We start from the raw sequence: 20,078 nt of genomic DNA, 5'->3' as shown, positions 1-20,078 counted from the left end.
CTCGGGTTGGTCGGCGTGGAAGGGGCGGCGCAGATTCTGAGAAGAGATTGGCCAGTCCGGTTTGGGCGGATGTGACGCCACCGGCAAGCCTGGCGAAGATGGGCTGTGCTCGCGGGGAGGCCGGAAGCGGCGGTACGGAGGCCGAGCGGGGATTGGCTGGGGGGGGGGTCATGGCGGGGAAGAGGCGGAAGCGGAAGCGGGGAGGCCGGAAGCGGCGGCGCCATGGAGCTGAGCGAGATGCTGTATAACAAGTCCGAGTACATCGAGACGGTGCGGCGCCCCGCGGGCGGACGAGCAGCGGGCGGAGCCGGGGCAGCGCCGGGCCCGAGCCGGGCCCCCAGCCGCCCTCTCCCGGGCGCGGCCCTGGAGCCGGCCGGCGAGGAGCGGATCCTTCCCCTGCGCCCCAGCCGCTTGATGCGGCGCCCAGGGGCGGCGCTCCGTGAGCAGCCGGGGGCGGGGGGGGTCAGACCGGGCCCCGGAGCCCGACTCCGACAGTGAAGCCTCTGCCCCTGGCCCGCGGGAAGGAACAGGGCGATGATCAAGTGGTCCATCCCCTGCCCTACAGCCCCAGCTTCTGGCAGTCGGAGGTTCAGGGACACCCCGAGCACAGGGTTGTGTCCAATGGCTGATAGCCGTTGATGGACCTCTTCTCTGTGAACTGACCTGATTTTAACCTAGTTATACCTTTGGCCTCTGCAACAACCCCGTTAACAAGTCCACAGGTTGGCTGTGCGTTGCGTGAAGAAGTCTTTTTTGTTTGTTTTTAAACCTGCCTTTTCATTTCAGCGGGTGACCCCTCATTCTTGTATTATGTGAAGGGGTAAATAACACTTGCCTGTTCACTTTCTCCACCTCTCTAGCATCTCCTCCCTAGTTGTCTCTTTTGAAGCTGAACAGCCCCACTCATTTTAATCTCTCCTTGTATGGAAGCTGTTCTATGCCTCCCTGAATTTCTGTTGTCCTCGTCTGTACCTTTTCCAATTCCTACAGACACGCACGCACGCTCTTTCTTTCTCCACCTTTCTGAGATGGGGAGACCAGACCTGCAGGCAGTAGTCAAGGTGTCAGCACACCATGGATTTATGTAGGGGCATTATGATATTTTCTGTTTTATTAGTTGTCCCTTTTCTAGTGATTCCTAACGTTCTGTTCGCTTTTTTGACTGCTGCTGCACGTTGAGCAAATGTTTACAGAGAACTATCCATGACAACTCCCAAGATCTCTTTCATGAGTGGTAACACCTAATTTAGAATCCATTATTGTTTCCAGTGTGCATTACTTTGCATTTATCAACAGAAATTTCATCTGCCATTTGGTTGCCAAGTCACTCAGTTTTTTGAGATCCCTTTGTAACTCTTTGCAGTCAGCTTTGCACTTAACTATCTTGAGTAACTTAATATCATTTCCAAATTTTGCCACCTCACTGTTCATCCCCTTTTTCCCGTTATTTATGAATATGTTGACAGCACAAGTCTCAGTATAGCTTCTTGGGCGGCCCCTGCTATTTGCCTATCTCCATTGTGAAAACTGATAATTTATTCCTGCCCCTTTTTCCTATCATTTAACCAGTTAGTCATCCATGAGAGAACCTTCCCTCTTATTCCGTGAATGCTTAGTTTGCTTTATTTCCCAGAACTCCCACAGGAGACATTGCTCCTGCCCTAAAGAGCATCCAGTCCAAGGCTGGTCTTGACAGATCGGTATGGAAGGATTGCAGAGCGGACAGGAGGATGCAGATCCTGTCTCTGCATCTGTTCTAGGTGCATGCAGGTTTTGGTATACAGGGCATCCGGGCAACCCTTGCCTGTGGGAGCTCCCACTCCAGAAGAGCAGGCTGCACTGGGAGGCCCAAAGGAAGGCGTTATCTGAGATTTTAAAAGTCTCTTTTTCGTCTTAGTAGAGTTTTTGTTTTTCCTACTTGCAGGCCACCAAATCGGGGGCGTTAGGAGAGAGGAGTATGACAAGGGTTATGGCCTAGCACATCTGTCACTTCTTCCTTGTATTCTTTAAATTACAATATTACAGTCTTGGAGCAGGTTTCAGAGTAACAGCCGTGTTAGTCTGTATTCGCAAAAAGAAAAGGAGGACTTGTGGCACCTTAGAGACTAACCAATTTATTAGAGCATAAGCTTTCGTGAGCTACAGCTCACTTCCTCAGATGCATATCGTGGAAACTGCAGCAGGCTTTATATATACACAGAGAATATGAAACAATACCTATTCCCACCCCACTGTCCTGCTGGTAATAGCTTATCTAAAGTGATTTCCAGCACAAATCCAAGTTTTCTCACCCTCCACCCCCCCCACACAAATTCACTCTCCTGCTGGTGATAGCCCATCCAAAGTGACAACTCTTTACACAATGTGCATGACAATCAAGCTGGGCTATTTCCTGCATAAATCCAGGTTCTCACATCCCCCCCACCCCCATACACACACAAACTCACTCTCCTGCTGGTAATAGCTCATCCAAACTGACCACTCTTCAAGTTAAAATCCAAGTTAAACCAGAACATCTGGGGGGCGGGGTAGGAAAAAACAAGAGGAAACAGGCTACCTTGCATAATGACTTAGCCACTCCAAGTCTCTATTTAAACCTAAATTAATAGTATCCAATTTGCAAATGAATTCCAATTCAGCAGTTTCTCGCTGGAGTCTGGATTTGAAGTTTTTTTGTTTTAAGATAGCGACCTTCATGTCTGTGATCGCGTGACCAGAGAGATTGAAGTGTTCTCCGACTGGTTTATGAATGTTATAATTCTTGACATCTGATTTGTGTCCATTTATTCTTTTACGTAGAGACTGTCCAGTTTGACCAATGTACATGGCAGAGGGGCATTGCTGGCACATGATGGCATATATCACATTGGTGGATGTGCAGGTGAACGAGCCTCTGATAGTGTGGCTGATGTTATTAGGCCCTGTGATGGTGTCCCCTGAATAGATATGTGGGCACAGTTGGCAACGGGCTTTGTTGCAAGGATAAGTTCCTGGGTTAGTGGTTCTGTTGTGTGGTATGTGGTTGTTGGTGAGTATTTGCTTCAGGTTGCGGGGCTGTCTGTAGGCAAGGACTGGCCTGTCTCCCAAGATTTGTGAGAGTGTTGGGTCATCCTTTAGGATAGGTTGTAGATCCTTAATAATGCGTTGGAGGGGTTTTAGTTGGGGGCTGAAGGTGACGGCTAGTGGCGTTCTGTTATTTTCTTTGTTAGGCCTGTCCTGTAGTAGATAACTTCTGGGAACTCTTCTGGCTCTATCAATCTGTTTCTTTACTTCTGCAGGTGGGTATTGTAGTTGTAAGAAAGCTTGACAGAGATCTTGTAGGTGTTTGTCTCTGTCTGAGGGGTTGGAGCAAATGCGGTTGTATCGCAGAGCTTGGCTGTAGACGATGGATCGTGTGGTGTGGTCAGGGTGAAAGCTGGAGGCATGCAGGTAGGAATAGCGGTCAGTAGGTTTCCGGTATAGGGTGGTGTTTATGTGACCATTGTTTATTAGCACTGTAGTGTCCAGGAAGTGGATCTCTTGTGTGGACTGGACCAGGCTGAGGTTGGTGGTGGGATGGAAATTGTTGAAATCATGGTGGAATTCCTCAAGGGCTTCTTTTCCATGGGTCCAGATGATGAAGATGTCATCAATATAGCGCAAGTAGAGTAGGGGCTTTAGGGGACGAGAGCTGAGGAAGCGTTGTTCTAAATCAGCCATAAAAATGTTGGCATACTGTGGGGCCATGCGGGTACCCATAGCAGTGCCGCTGATCTGAAGGTATACATTGTCCCCAAATGTGAAGTAGTTATGGGTAAGGACAAAGTCACAAAGTTCAGCCACCAGGTTAGCCGTGACATTATCGGGGATAGTGCTCTTGACGGCTTGTAGTCCATCTTTGTGTGGAATGTTGGTGTAGAGGGCTTCTACATCCATAGTGGCCAGGATGGTGTTATCAGGAAGATCACCGATGGATTGTAGTTTCCTCAGGAAGTCAGTGGTGTCTCGAAGGTAGCTGGGAGTGCTGGTAGCGTAGGGCCTGAGGAGGGAGTCTACATAGCCAGACAATCCTGCTGTCAGGGTGCCAATGCCTGAGATGATGGGGCGCCCAGGATTTCCAGGTTTATGGATCTTGGGTAGTAGATAGAATATCCCAGGTCGGGGTTCCAGGGGTGTGTCTGTGCGGATTTGATCTTGTGCTTTTTCAGGAAGTTTCTTGAGCAAATGCTGTAGTTGCTTTTGGTAACTCTCAGTGGGATCAGAGGGTAATGGCTTGTAGAAACTCGTGTTGGAGAGCTGCCGAGCAGCCTCTTGTTCATATTCCGACCTATTCATGACGACAACAGCACCTCCTTTGTCAGCCTTTTTGATTATGATGTCAGAGTTGTTTCTGAGGCTGTGGATGGCATTGCGTTCCGCATGGCTGAGGTTATGGGGCAAGTGATGCTGCTTTTCCACAATTTCAGCCCGTGCACGTCGGCGGAAGCACTCTATGTAGAAGTCCAGTCTGCTGTTTCGACCTTCAGGAGGAGTCCACCTAGAATCCCTCTTTCTGTAGTGTTGGTAGGGAGACCTCTGTGGATTAGTATGCTGTTCAGAGGTATTTTGGAAATATTCCTTGAGTCGGAGACGTCGATGTGATATGTGCCATCATGTGCCAGCAATGCCCCTCTGCCATGTACATTGGTCAAACTGGACAGTCTCTACGTAAAAGAATAAATTGACACAAATCAGATGTCAAGAATTATAACATTCATAAACCAGTCGGAGAACACTTCAATCTCTCTGGTCACGCGATCACAGACATGAAGGTCGCTATCTTAAAACAAAAAAACTTCAAATCCAGACTCCAGCGAGAAACTGCTGAATTGGAATTCATTTGCAAATTGGATACTATTAATTTAGGCTTAAATAGAGACTTGGAGTGGCTAAGTCATTATGCAAGGTAGCCTGTTTCCTCTTGTTTTTTCCTACCCCCCCCCCCCAGATGTTCTGGTTTAACTTGGATTTTAACTTGAAGAGTGGTCAGTTTGGATGAGCTATTACCAGCAGGAGAGTGAGTTTGTGTGTGTATGGGGGTGGGGGGGATGTGAGAACCTGGATTTATGCAGGAAATAGCCCAGCTTGATTGTCATGCACATTGTGTAAAGAGTTGTCACTTTGGATGGGCTATCACCAGCAGGAGAGTGAATTTGTGTGGGGGGGTGGAGGGTGAGAAAACCTGGATTTGTGCTGGAAATCACTTTAGATAAGCTATTACCAGCAGGACAGTGGGGTGGGAATAGGTATTGTTTCATATTCTCTGTGTATATATAAAGCCTGCTGCAGTTTCCACGATATGCATCTGAGGAAGTGAGCTGTAGCTCACGAAAGCTTATGCTCTAATAAATTGGTTAGTCTCTAAGGTGCCACAAGTCCTCTTAGTCTTGGAGCAGAGTCCCAATGGAAGATTGACTGCCAGAAGAGAGTCCGAAGAAGAGATTCAATGGAGGACAGTTGACTATTCAGCTGACACTACATTGGATCTTGCCTAAAGACTAACATCCAGGAGTCCTGGAGGCAACGTGAAAGCATTCTGTTTGCAAACTGTGTGTTATAAAATTCTATAATGAAGGTTCATTATTATAAAGGACCCCACACAATCCACAGATATAATAAGACGTTTGTATCACAAGGCTGTATTTCTGTCACTGATCGTCTCTCTGTCTCTTGGTTTCCCTCAGGCATCTGGCAACAAAGTCAGCAGACAGTCAGTGCTCTGCGGAAGCCAGAACATAGTTCTGAATGGAAAGGTGGGTAATACCAAGTCACTGGTGTACTTCTTGTAAAATCAAGCATTTCTGTGGTTTACAGTCAAACTCTCATGTGATAAATTGTATAATCAACTGTTTGACCACACTTTGATTTGTTATTAAATATAGTCAAGGCCAAATACCCAGTGTCAGATTTATTAATATGGTACAGGGAAAAGGTTCTACACAGTACAGTCTCCGGGAAGCCAAGCCATGCAGTGATGTTACATTCACCTTATGCAAGTGGTGTGCTCCTCAAGTTACACATTTTAGCTGGTATTATTTATATGATGAGTTTACAAGTTGTATATCTCTTTACATGTCACTAAAATCTAACCCGTCAGTTCCATCCCTGCCCATCTTGGCTAATAGTCATTGATAGACCTATACTCCATGAACTTATCTATTTCTTTTTGTCCCAGTTCCCTAGTTTCTTGTCCTGTTCCTTCCTGATCTTTGCTTTGGATACTAGCATTCAAGGTACTGGTCCGTGAGGGTACTTCGCTAACTTGTACCAAGACATACAACAAACGTATCTTGATTTTTGATGTTTCTTAACTACTTATACCAAATGCTTACTTCAGCAAATGCAAGTAGTAGTTATGGGATACAGAGCATAATTGTACAGGGTTATGGTATAGGCCAGTTTAGATTATATTACTGTTGCAATATTTGGGCTTACTATTAGTGCTTAATGCATACTTATATATATATATATATATATATATATATGCGCTTGGATAATAGATAGATAGATTCCAAGACCAGTAGGGACCACTGTGATCATCTAGTCTGATCTCCTGCATAGCACAGGCCACAGAACTTCCCCAAAGTAATTCCTAGAGCAGAGATTTTACAATAATATTCAATCATGATTTTAAAAATGTGGGTGATGGAGAATCCTCCACAATCCTGGGTAAATTGTTCCAGTGGTTCTCACAGTTAAAAATTTACACCCTTATTTACAGTCTGAATTTATCTAGCTTCAACTTCTAGCTGTTGGATCAATTGCAGTACTGGGATCCAAAATCTCTGCACTCACTGTGTAGCCTTTGGGCAAGCTGCTTAACCTTTCTGTGCCTCAACCTGACTATTAGTGGAGTGGAAATAAGAACTGAACCCTTTGTATGGTGTCTTGAGGCTTCATTAATTTGTCTTGGGATGCTCTCATGAAAGGGACTTTAACAGTGAATCTGCATTTTCTATTCTTATTCATGTGGTTTGCTCTATAGGGCCACAATTCATACACTAATATGTGCTTGTGATACAAGTTGGTGTTCCTTGGGCCCAACTGAGTCCTGCTGTAAGATATAATTTCATTGAAATTACACTAGTGCTCAGTGTGGCCCCATATATTATAATAAAGCTACTGAAAACATTGGCAGAACTTGAACTCGTTTGGCTCTGTTTCTCTTGTTTCCTAGACGATAGTTATGAATGATTGTATCATTCGTGGTGATCTGGCAAACGTAAGAGTTGGACGCCACTGTGTTGTGAAAAGCCGCAGTGTCATCAGGCCGCCTTTCAAGAAATTCAGCAAGGGGTAGGAGTTTATATTTCTTCTGTGCTATGCTGTGAGGCTTGTTAAACTGAAAGGTGAACTTAGAAGCTTTGGATTTGCTAAGAGCTGAACTCAGGGGACTGTTTCTCTTGCTACGGTTTTGCATAAATCCTCCTAAGTCAGCATTTTCTCCTAGTCCCTGCTCTGCTTTGTGAGTCAGTAATCCTGTTAAATTGCAGCATGGAAATCACTAGGCTGAACTCGGACATGTAGGTGAAGGAGAGGCTGATCTATTTATTTAAAATGTATATATTTGCCATCTTTAAGTCTAAGAATCCAAACCACTAGCAAAATATATTTAAACAATTCTGTTTAAACTTTTCAGTTCACCTTTTAAAAATACTTACTCATTTTCTAAGGCCTGAATGCAGCCTGGGACTAGCACATACTCTTCCAATGCACCTCAGCCAGATCTAACTATATTAATACCATATTTTAATAATATCTATAAAGGAAGAGTCTTGCATTGTACAATATACATCTCAGATATCTGGTACTGGAGATAACTAGGCTGGAATATTATTTGTAGGGTTCTGTTTATTTGTCCTTTGGCGTCTGTGGCTATTTAACATGCATGGAAAAACATCTCCAAACTGATCCATCAGGCTACTATACTTCCTTCTTTCAAGACCAGCCTCTGCCCTGGATGCCTATAGGAAATCAGCCAGTTAATGATAACTAGATTGTAGAGCAGTTGAGCATACCAAGTGGTTGTTTATTTGTAACAGAAAAAGATGTGTATCTAAAAATGTGTGTGTGTGTTTGTATGTTAGTTGTCATGTGTGGCCCAATCCTGCAATGAGAGGTGGACCAGGGATCCCTGCACTCACATGAAGCTCCATCTGAATGCAGTGATTGCTCATGTATACACATTGCAGGGTCCAGGGCTTTAGATACCATATTCCAGCAATAGTCTCCCAGAGTTGAGGAATTTCTAATATAAACTGCATGCTTGAAATTAATTTAACTTTAAAATGCCCTGTCGGACTGACTTTCTTCATCAAAAGAAGCAAAATAGACACAACCATTTTTTTTCCCCCTTTGCAGTGGGTCTCTTATGACCCACTTGTATCTAATACCTTGACTGAAGCATTGGCAAAAGAAATCCCTAAAGATTCCCATGTCTAAATGCACACTCAACCCACTGGCCTTTATTTACATCTAATCCGAACATAGAGCTGTCCTTTGGGACCATGTATCACCTATAGATATTTTGAATTAACCTTCGTACCCAGTCATGGGCTATTATGGCCTTCTCAATGTTTATCAGTAGATGGCCGCATAAGGATTAAAATCACTTAATCATTCTGAACTTTTAGATTTCATTGATTTATTCTTCTCATTCCCGCTTCCCACTCCGGCTCTTAATACAAAATGCTTTAACAGGCAGCTGACCTAAAGCTCCTAAACAGCACATTAAGCCCAGAAAATGTCAGACTTTGTGTGTTCAGTGTCCTAGCTGCCTTCTTGGAATTTAATAGTTAAAATTCAGTATTCAAAAGAGAACAGATTTAATGGTTTTTTTCTCCTGTGGAGTTTCAAATACAGATAGTTGCTTCATTATTTGAGCCCATTTGTGACAGCCAGAGAGGTACCTCTGCCCTGAAAAGCTTATGGTCCGTTGGGGCAGTATCACAAACCAGTTAGTGTTAATGCTTTATTCAGCCATAGCCAGCTCTCAACCTCAATCCCTGTTCCTCAGGCACAAGTGACATGCAGGGAACAAAACTGGAGTGCGTCATGTGCTGACAATCTCTGGCCAGCAGCTCAGACAGCATAATTTAGAGCAACTCTTGAGCTGCGGTTTTAGGCCCCATCCAGTCCCAGGAGCAGAAAGGGGGTTTAGAGCCACTTTTTTCCACCTTCCTTCCTCTAAGTAGAGCTTAGACAGACCCAGGGATTCAGACCTTAAATTGTTTTTAAAAACACCATCTTGGTGATATTTTCATATGACCACAGAATCTTCTGCTGTGACTGTTACAAGGTGCCTGGTTTGCAAACAGTTGCAGGACACAGTTTAATTCATGAGCAAATGAATGAGCACAGTCCTTGGCTGTGCCCCTAGAGATGTCCTGCTTGAATGTCCTCCAATACTCAACTTCTCAGGCAGTGCCCTAGAATCGAAGTGTCTGGTGCACTAGTAACACAGACACATTAAAGAGCTGCTGGAGTTAGAAGGCAGCAATGCTTCAAGTTTGTAACAGTCAAGCTGGAAGGATGGTCCAGTGATTAGGGCACTAGCCTAGGACTTGAAACCCAGGTTCAATTCCCTGATGTACCATTAGCTTCCTATGTGACCTTTGGCAAGCCACACAGGCGCTCTGTGCCTCAGTTCCCCATCTGTCCAATGGGGAGAACTGCACTGCCCTGTTCATGGGGATGTTGAGAGGATAAATACATTAAAAGATTGTGAGGTGCACAGATACTGTGGCGACGAGGGTCAGATAAGCACCTCAGACAGAATGTCCATGAAGTCTTGGCTGGCAGGACCTACTTGTATCCCTGCATGCTGGTTTGGCTTCTCCTTGTGTGCCCTTCCCCCTCTCTCCCTGCACTAACGCCTATTACAAAAGGTTAATGGTTATCAGTTGGCTTGGTTTGAAAAGTTGCTTGATCATCATGAGGAATTAATATGAAATGCACCGTCTCTGACCAGATCTGTCTTGGCTCCAGGCCCTGCCTTTGGCAAGCTGGTGAGGGTACGGACACTTACATGATTTTGGGTTTAATGGTATTGTGGATTCATCGGTGCTGCAGAGCCTGAGCAAATAACCCCTTCTCCTTCTCCAGAGTTGCTTTCTTCCCTCTCCACATCGGTGATCATGTGTTTATAGAAGAAGACTGTGTTGTCAATGCAGCCCAGATCGGCTCCTACGTTCACATAGGCAAGAATTGTGTCATTGTAAGTACGTGTGGTCAGTCTTCTTTCTTTAAACCCCTCAAATACAGTTAAGAACTTGTACTTCCTTTTGCTGGTTCAGGGCATCAGGGAAATTCCCATCCTTGGGTTAAGAGAGATGGACTAACTTTGGATTGGACCAGAGGTTTCCATACACTGGAACAGATGCTAGCCAGGGGTGATTTGTATTGCTATGGATGGTCCCCACTTTGATGACTCTCCTCATATAATACCCCCTCCCTCAGCTTGGAGCTTGAAAACTCTTTGGGGGCAGAGACTGTGCTCTTTTGTATTGAGAATGCTTCTGAAGCAAAGGAGCTACCAAAACCGTAACTGGTCCCTCAGGCTCCTGGAGCTTAGTGTGAGGAGTCTGTGCTGGACCTGAGTGCACCTCTGTTGCACGCCTTCCAGTCAGGTGTGTATGCGCTCTGCTCTACAACAGAGCTTGAGATTGGGCTTTGGGGAAGGGCAGCACATACAGCTGACTGGGAAACAGCAGGTGCTAGCAGTGTTCTGGAACTGGCACAGTAACTGAGGTCTAGAAAGCCTTGAATAATAGGCCTAAGGCAAGTGTGGAGTTTGCCTGACCACGCCCAAGGGGGTCACTTGTGTAATTGATTATGCCGTTAGTGACACTGCCTTATTTTAGTTGAGAACAACCTCTGGATTCTACATTTATACCCACTGATAATGCTAGATCCTGCAGCCTACTCAGCTGCTTCAGAGGGAAAAAGGCAGCCAGCTGTAGTTCAGATTAACCGATACACCTTACGCCAAACATGTGCCCATAACACTAGGTCTTTATCAGACATCAAACACTGCAAAGCCACATTGCCTTCTGCTCCACAGAAACCTGGAGTTGGGGAGGTGCCAGCATGTACTGCCTGGAAATGATCAAAGCTAGATGGGAAGGCAGGAATGAGCCAGTGGTATGAAGAGGGAAGAATGCAATAATGTCTTTAAATGGCTTAATGCTGACAGGCAGGAAAAATGAGGGTGGGTGTAATTAAATGTGGTAAAAAGGCCCTTTCTGAGAGCTGTGACCTTATTACCTGAGACACAGAATCCCTAATATGCAGGGACATACACTTAGGTTTCAGTTCCTCAAGGAAAATGATGGCTACTTCTCCACTGTCTGGTTTATTCCCCTTCCTTGCAGCACATGGCACCTTCAGTTTCTTCTCTCCAAGAGTAACTCGTGCAGGCAGGAGAGGCCCCAAGGGCTCCTTTTTCAGAGCCAATGTCCCAGGGGTATCTCTCACAAGTCAAACCAGGCTGGAAGACTTTAGAAAAGTCTCATGAAGGAACTGAGATACCATGGCATTGTGAGGCCTCTATAGCTCCTATCTGCCTGTAATGAATGGCCAAATAATGACTCCCATTAGAAATGGCTTTCTGTATCAGTTGGCAGTTTATCATCAAGATTAATGTGCAGTTTGCTGTATCATCATTTGGATAAATGAATGTATGGAGCATTAATTGCTAATCTTTTCAGACAGGCTCCCAAGTGTCTTTGAACAGAGTGACTCTTTCAAAAAGGTTAATGTCCTGAGTTTCATTAAATATTGCAGCAATTTCAGTCTAATCGCTGTTGCCTGTTTCAAAGACATGCTTGTTCTTTTCAAACATTGTGTTTACACAAGGCTAGACAAGTGGACGTCCCTATTAATTGCTATTTGTTTCTGGGCTTTGTCTGCCTCTTTAAGCCAAATAAGAGCAGTTGGGTTATCAGCACGCATTAGCAATTGCTGATGTCAGGGTATCCAGAGGAGAGAGTGGGGCTCAGCTCAGCTCTGATATAGATAGTGCCAAACAGTCAAGGTTATTGAGTACTGCAATGGGGAATATGTTGCCCAATTACTGCATGGGTAGCACTACCAATTCCAACTTGAATATCTACTTACCTGAAGTGGCTTGTTTTAATATGCAAATCCCTACTATGCATTTATGAGGAACACACAGTTTTTCCACACAAGACAATCTCTACTAGTACGTGTTGATCTGTAAAACATTAAAGTTTGCAATGTATGTTAACGCACAAGAAGTTATTGTTGGCCAAAGCTACATAAAACATTTTTATAACTACTCAAAGTGTATGAAAGCAAATAAAAAAAACTAGTAACTCTTACTGAATGCACTAGTGATTTCTAGACTGCCAGCATGGCAGTAAGGGCTTATCGAAACTAGAACATTTTTGCTGCTTTAATTGTGCTAATATAATTTAAGGGGCATTTGCTGTTGTGTGTGGATGGAGTATAAGGGCAACATATCAGTACAGCTGATTTTGCTTCCCAAATCAGAAATAAGCTATACCAATATAAGGTAGCTTTATCCAGTATAACTGCATCTATATTAGGCCTTATACAAGTACAACTATTGGTTTTGTTTGTTTTTTTAAAAAAATCACACCCCTAACCAACATTATGCTGATATAACTTCTAGTATAGACCAGGCCTAATAGTGAAATCAGCAATCAGAGCTGAGAGAAGAACCCTGGGTTGCAGGCAGACATCTTGCTTCTTACAGACAGCCCTCATGTTGACTTTGACTAATAAAGAGCAGTCAGACTCACTTTTGAATATTAGAGACACGAGTAGGAGTAAGACAAAGTGTGGTGGTGGTGTTATACAATCAAACAGAATCCGGTCTTTGTTTCAGGGTCGTAGGTGTGTTTTGAAAGACTGCTGCAAAATTCTAGCCAACACAGTTCTACCCCCTGAAACTGTGGTCCCACCTTTTACAGTCTTTTCAGGCTGCCCAGGTAAAGTCCATTTAATTTTACTTCCAGTATAAATTCAGCTAACTTGTATCCGATATTTAAAAGAAATACAACACCCTGATGTGGAGAAGGCCAGGTAGGCTCCTTGGTTGCACTGTCTTATAGTAATAGAGTTGGGGGGAAGTGCTCAGTGAACTGAAAAGTAACAATTCTAACCAATGGACCTCACTGTCTGAGGATATTATTGGGACAGGAGTTTAGTAGGAGTAAGCATAGCATCTGCGCATTCAATAGCTAGGTTAATATGGCTAGGGCTTGTCAGTCTGATTGCCAGCTCGGACCATTCTTAGTTACAGAATTGCTTCCTATCAGAGCTCAGAATCAGCAACATGACCGATCAAGCATCCAGCATTCCACAAGCAGTTCTTCTTTGGCATCAAGAGTCTCCTTCTCTTCTCTGCCATATGCTCTGGATTTGCAGGTGCCTCCATAAACACAGCTGGAGAGGCTCCTGTTAGACCACTGTGCATGTGCTACATATATGGGGAGAGGCTCCTGTTAGACTACCCCTCTGTGCTGGTACAGAGCCCACCCCAACAGCACTGCTGACCATACTGGAGGTGTCAATGTTCCAGTCATTTGGAAACAGCAGTGGTGGAAAGGTCAATGTAACCTTTGTTACTAGCCTTCCTTTAGGAAAGAGCTTTCATGACCCTTGTTTATCTAGGATGGGTGTAAGCTATTAAGAGATCTAGCTGGAGACAGACTGCCTTACTGCATCTCTTAGGGGATGATAGGGGAAGCCACACTTTTGTATTGATCTACATGAGAGCAGTGTCCCTACACAAGCCCATGGGTTGCTCTATATACTGCAGGTTAAACAGCATAAATACTAGTGGAGAAGCTGAATAAAACTCTTCAGGCTCACTGCTTCCCAAGAGAACACTTGCATTCATGCTCTTCTTGGTTTTTCAGGGCTCTTCTCTGGAGAACTCCCAGAATGCACCCAAGAGCTGATGATTGATGTTACAAAGAGCTATTACCAGAAGTTCTTGCCACTTACTCAGGTCTAGTAGCCAATTTACTGTGTTTCAGAGAAGTGAAGGCACTATAGGGAGCTTTGGGGGATGGGAGGGATGTTTAATGAGCTCTGCTGTTTGGAGTGGCATGTCCCCGCTCTGTGCTATTAACACTACAGCTCCAGCAAGCAGAACCTTGTGAAAAGTTCCTATGTCATGTTTAAACTTTGTATATTTGCTCAAATGTATTTCATTCCATGTTGTCTGGGAGGTGTGCCATTCGACATTTTGGGGTTGGAGTGCAGTTACAATTCCCACTAGATTAATGCATTCTGCTGCAACTGAGCAATGAGGCAGGATCGTACTGTAAATACTTCCTAGCCAAAGTGAATTGCACACATCTGTTCTATTCAGCTTCAAAGCCATTGTGTCTGACTCTTAGAAATAACCTTCATTCTTGAACAGAGCGGCTGTGTGGCCAACATCTTCATTAAGGGTGACTACTGTAAATACTTACTCTGTCCAAGTAAGAGCCAGGATTTTCCTTCATCTCCCCTCTAGCCCGTGGACCGAGATTCTCTCCCACGCTAAGAATAGAACATCCTCTGCCTCCCTTGGCTACTGAAAAGCTTGAAGCAAGCTTAGCTTCCCTGACTCCTACCCCACAGGCCTATGGGCTGAGTCTTGGCTTTCTCTGCCCTGTGTGAAGGGACACGTCTCATCATCTGGTTACTTCCAGCAGTAGGGACATTTACCTCCACTAATCCCAGACGCCTTGCAGGGTTAGTTTTCATGGCTGATGCCCATTTTCCTTCTGAGCATCATGCAGCTCAGAGTCAAATGGGATTATGGAAAGAGGATGCCCCCTGCTGCATTGAATTATCTGGAACCAGAAGTGGGAGCATGTGGCATTTGTCCAGGGTTGCAGTGCTGCACGGGGCACAGCCTATTGGCATCTCTTACTTACAATGTAAAACTAACATGAAAAAATCAAATCCCTAGAAAAAGTAGCGTCTGAACAAATGCCAAAATGCCACTCTAAGCACAATTCTTATGGAGGTAGCCTGTGTGCCTAATTCACATAAGGCTACAAACTCCACACACTTGACTCCTGTAGGGTGGGCCCTGCCAAGGATAAACAGAGTCTCCTCATGTTAGATTGTATTCAAACTTAACATTTCCCCTTCCCTGCTGAACGTGGGGGCCTCTGTAGGGTATCTTACATGGACCGGGGAGCCAGGGTGCATGGCAGTAGTGTTGTAGGCATGCAGTGGTGAGAATAGTAGCGACGGGCCTTTAGCTGTTTTGTCTCACGTAGGGCTCTGACACACATTAACTAGCAGCTATATAAATACTAAGTGTGTTGTAACTACGGTTAATCAAATGTAACACCACTGTCTGGTTTGTTTGTATTTTTTACTGTACATAAATTAAAAGCCTCTTATATGGGTCAAGTGACTTGAAAGTTGTAACTTTCCAAGTCCAATTGCTCTGAAAGCAGAGTAAGCTTTCTGCCAAGGGCACTGAGTTCCTGCTGTGTTGGACTCATTCCACATTCTGTTGTTCAGAGAGAGGCACCTGAACGATTTATTATCAGGCATTTAGTTTGAGTGCATTCAAGAGCCTTTTGCATCACCAAAAACAGAATAACTTGTGCTGTTGCTGTCCGTTTCACCTGTATACCTAGAAACAGAAAAATGAAATTCTAGGGCCACTGACAGGAAACTGTCCTGAAAAACTCTGACAAACACTTACTGACCTTGCACAAAACTATTCACTCAGCTTTAATGTGATAACAGGCCCCAGCCAAAAAAAGACTACTAACTCCAGCCAGGCAGAGAACGGAAGGTGGGTATAAACAGTTGATGAAGGTAAGAACCCTCCAATTTTGCCAAGTAGCAATTAAAAGAGGCAGTGGTAAAGGCATCCTTTAAAAACTGGAATTCCAACCCGAGTGAGGAAAATAGAAAGAACCATGAACTCTGGCAAATCAAATATAATTAGGCAGGTCAAAAAAGAATTTGAAAAGCATCTAGCAAAAGACACAACCTAACTAACAGCAATTTTTTTAACTATATCAGAAGCAGGAGGCCTCTCAAACAAGCAGTGGGGCCACTGGAAGACTGAAGTGCTAAATGAGCACTCAGGGAAGACAAGGCCAGTGCAGAGAAGCTAAATGAATTCTTTCCATCAGTCTTCACTGCAGAGGATGTGATGGAGATTCCCACACCTGACCCATTCCTTTTTAGGTGACAAATCTGAGACATTTTCCCTGATTAAGGTGTCAATAACTGAGTTTTTGGAACAAATTGCTAAATTAAACAGTAGTAAGTCACCAGTATCAGATGGCTTTCACCTACGAGTTCTGAAGGAACTCATGTGAAATTGCAAAACTACTGACTGTGGCATGTAACCCATTGCTTCAATCAGCCTCTGTACCAGGTGACTGGAGGAGAGCTAATGTGACTGATTTTTTTAAAAAGGCTTCAGAGAGAATCCTGGCAATTACAGGCTGGTAAACCTAACTTGAGTACCAGGCAAATTGGTTGGAACTCTAGTGAAGAACAGAATTACCAAATACACGGATGGACGTGATGTGTTGGGGAAAAGTCAACAAGCCTTTTGTAAAGGGACATCGTGCCTCACCAATCTATTAGAATTCTTTGAGGTTGTCAACAAGCATGTGAATAAGAGTGATCCAGTGGATATAGTGTACTTGAACTTTCAGAAAGCCTTTGCTTAACAGCTTTTGGTACGGGACCTTGTCAAAGTGAGCAGTCATGGCATAAGAGGGGAAGTCCTCTCATGGATCCGTAACAGGTTATAAAATAGGAAACAAAATAAATGGACAGTTTTCAAAGTGGAAAGAGGTAAATAGCAGGGTCCCCCAAGGATCTGTACTGGGACCACTGCTATTCAACATATTCATAAATGATCTGGCAGAAGGGGTATACAGTGAAGTGGCAAAATTTGCAGATGATACAAAGTTACTCAAAATAATTAAATCCAAAGCTGTGAAGAGTTACAAAGGGATCTCTCAAAATTGGGTTACTGAGCAACAAAATGGCAGGTGAAATTCAGTTTTTGGTTTAAACCCATTTCCAGAGGTCTCTTAACACTTTGGTCCTGCATTGGCTAACCAGATCCATTCAGTGGGTGCAACTGTATTTAAGTAAAGTTTAAGAAACCCTGTGAAACTGGGCCTGGAGCCAGATGTTGCTGGAGGCTTAAAGAGCTTTACTGTACATTTCTCTTTGGGTGACCTTGCCTGAGTTTAGTGTGATGAAAAGGTGATGATGGGCCAGGGCCTGCTGCCTTTTCACCTAAGCAGAGCAAGTATTAAGTCAGATGTTCTTGGCATGGGAGGACATTGTGTCCTGTTGCTAAGTGAGCTTAACTGCTGAAAGGATTTGACCCTCCTGTCTATTCCCCTCATGGCCTCTCCATAGAAAAGCAAGAGTTATGTACTCTGCAGCTGTCAGGCACGTGCACATAGATTGACGCCTGGAAGATCACATGCCCAGACACACAAACTGCTGAGCTTCTTGCATGATCACATGGAAGTTAGACATGGAGTAGCTGTAATAACATGTTAAGTCATGTTGCAGAGTGGCACCGATGCTACCAACCATCTCTTTGCTGACTGACCAAGACAGCTCTATGCTTGGCAAGAGAGGGCCAGCAGAAGGGTCCAGCTCTATGCATGTTACCATGATGTCCATGTCTTCAGAGTCTCAACACCACACAGGGCATTTCACAAGGATTTCTTGATTGGTGACCACACCTGGGCATTGTGAAGTTAGTAAAAGGGGAAAACCCCTCTGGAAGATGGGAGCTACTTTTGGATGGTAGAATTAAGGGGGTGTAGTCAAAAGCCATTTGGATGAGTGAGGGGACGTGCTATGGCTCTCCACGCACTAGGATAGCGCTATCTGGTGCTGTGGGGTGTTAGCCCAGCTGTCCAGCCGGGGCCTGCAGGTGCAGGGCTGCCCAGGCACGTGTCCGCATGGAATCCCCTTTTATCATACTGAGCTGCCACGCTGCTGCCTCAATGACCATCTGTTTTGTTGTCTTTGTTAAGGTGGCCTCTGCCAGGGCCTAAAGACCAAGTCACCAGCGAAGACCTCACAAACGCAGCCCTGTTAAAATCCCCTAGATCTGGCCCCTTTAACCTGCATCCTCTGGAGCATCGCTCTGTCCGGGCTCGTCTCTGAACCTCTACCTGCCGGCTGGCTGTACTAACTCGAATGATGAAGTGTTCCTAGGTTTGTGCCTGTCACCATTGCCTCCTGGGAGTTGTAGTTTTCTGGTGTCTACAATTAGCCTGATACAGTAGAATGAACCACAACTTCCACGAGGAGGCTTTGCTGCACAGCTCTGGAGCAAATGGCCACAGTGGAGCTAGTTGGCTTTGGGGGCAATGGAGACTCCGCTACTGGATTCCTCTGTTCAGGAACCTTTTAAAAACATTCTCACTTGCTTAAACAATAAACCAACCCTGCATTCTGCCACCATACTGCTTTGTGGGCCATGAATGCCCTGCCCTTGATGGGCCAGGGCTGTTGGCAGCATTACGCCATGCTCAAATGCTTTGTTTGAAGTATAAACAGGGCTCAGAAACTTAACAAAAATCAGAGCTTTAGGAAGCTGCCTTCTCCCAGCTTGTGCTTCCACGATAGCTGGGGTCAGCCACAAAGGAGATTTCACTATCGCTCCAAGCCTTGTGAGCATTGTGTAACTGCTGGCTATCATAGGGCCCTGCCCCAAGAGGAATGGGCCCCAGGAGCATTGGTGGGGGTCAGACCTGCTCTACAAAGACCAGAGCCCCCAGGCCAGGCCAGAGATTTCTTGGAACTAGTTGACCAATTGGCTGCAATATTAGTGACTTGCAGGGCCTAGTGTTGGCTCCTAACCTGTGTCTAGCACTCCAGCTTCGGAAGAGCCATGAACTCTCAAGTCCTTTCTAGAAAAGATCTTAATGCCTCTAGCTTGAGGTACCAGTTAGCCAGTATTTATTTAAACTTAGCAGCAGAGTCTTCTGGGAGGGGCCAGCTCACTGCTTACAAAGGTGCCGTGTATCAGCTGGGGCTGTATTTTGAGTCATCCTCACACTCCTGGGGTTACATGAAGCTGGTTTGGTTAATGGGGAGGAGAAACCAGGGCAGGGATATTTGTAAATTAACATAAAACACTGACCTCACCCCTGTTTGCAGTTCATGCAAGCTGTTAACAGTGAGCAGAGCTCCTAGCAAATTCATGGGGGCCCTAGGCCCAGCCAGCTCGCAGGGCAGAGCCAGGCACACCTGGCACATGGGCCTTTTTCCCTGTTATGGTATAAAGGGAGCAGGAACCTATTTCACTGGAACATGGAGCTTAGGTGTCCAGTGGCAATGCCCGGGTGCTGCAAGAAACAGGCCTTTGGGCAGGTACCAGCTGATGTGGGCTAACAATGTCATTGTGCAAGTCTCTAGCTAGCGTGTGCTCTGCCCTGAAACAGGCAAGCTGGCTTGCATTTGCTGGGGGAAAGGGAGAGGGGGTGCGTGCCTGCCTGCCACTGAGCAAAACAGCTCACTGGGGGCCAGAGGCGTTCCTTCCTGCATGGGCATCCATGAGAGAGGCACGGATTGCTGACCAGAGGGGCAAGCAGCAGGCTCTTGATAACAATGACTAGAGTCTCGGCTGGATGCACATAGCTGGGGGAGGAGGAATCACTTCTCCCACCGCTGCTGTTGGAGCAGAGCCCAGCATCCATCCCCAGCACCATAGGTCAGGTGTGAAGAGCGTCACCTTCATAACTGCAGGGGACAGTTGGGACAGCAGAATGGAACTGCCCAGTTTTGAATTTAGCCAGGATAGGAGTTAACTGCCCCTCCCCCCTTGCACAAAGCGCCACGCATCTTCAACCATCATGAATGGAGTAGGCACCTCGGAGGGAGCGGGAAAACAGAACTTCCAGCAGCATACTGGCCCCTAGCACAATGCACCGAGTTGGTGCTGAGGGTTCTCTCCAAAGAACCCTGCCCTTGAACAGTTCTTCCCCCAGTATGCCAGATAGGGTCTCTCACTCGCTCTGTATTCAGTCTTTTTGCTAATACAACTAGCAGTGCTG

The 20,078-nt window shown here is 45.3% G+C and overlaps 1 protein-coding gene across 1 annotated transcript; it reads left to right on the top strand.

The window, feature by feature from the left end:
* The first annotated feature begins 184 nt into the window (after positions 1-184).
* On the top strand, positions 185-18,483 carry DCTN5 (dynactin subunit 5). The gene is made up of 7 exons (XM_073361629.1): positions 185-270; positions 5,703-5,771; positions 7,196-7,314; positions 10,123-10,234; positions 12,890-12,992; positions 13,926-14,017; positions 18,051-18,483. The coding sequence occupies exons 1-7, from the start codon at positions 223-225 to the stop codon at positions 18,069-18,071; spliced, it is 564 nt and encodes a 187-aa protein (XP_073217730.1). The 5' UTR covers positions 185-222; the 3' UTR covers positions 18,072-18,483.
* Positions 18,484-20,078: the final 1,595 nt, after the last annotated feature.

The sequence above is a fragment of the Lepidochelys kempii genome, chromosome 10 (assembly GCF_965140285.1).
Source record: "Lepidochelys kempii isolate rLepKem1 chromosome 10, rLepKem1.hap1, whole genome shotgun sequence".
In the NCBI taxonomy this organism is placed as follows: Eukaryota; Metazoa; Chordata; order Testudines; family Cheloniidae; genus Lepidochelys; species Lepidochelys kempii.
This window is presented reverse-complemented; position numbering and strand designations above follow the sequence as displayed.

Bases quoted from the DNA above. Each gene is read 5' to 3' on its own strand.
- DCTN5 (XM_073361629.1), top strand. From the start codon at position 223: ATGGAGCTGAGCGAGATGCTGTATAACAAGTCCGAGTACATCGAGACG. The intron at 5,772-7,195 runs GTGGGTAATACC...CTTGTTTCCTAG, and splicing joins ACATAGTTCTGAATGGAAAG to ACGATAGTTATGAATGATTG. The intron at 14,018-18,050 runs GTCTAGTAGCCA...GTCTTTGTTAAG, and splicing joins AGTTCTTGCCACTTACTCAG to GTGGCCTCTGCCAGGGCCTA.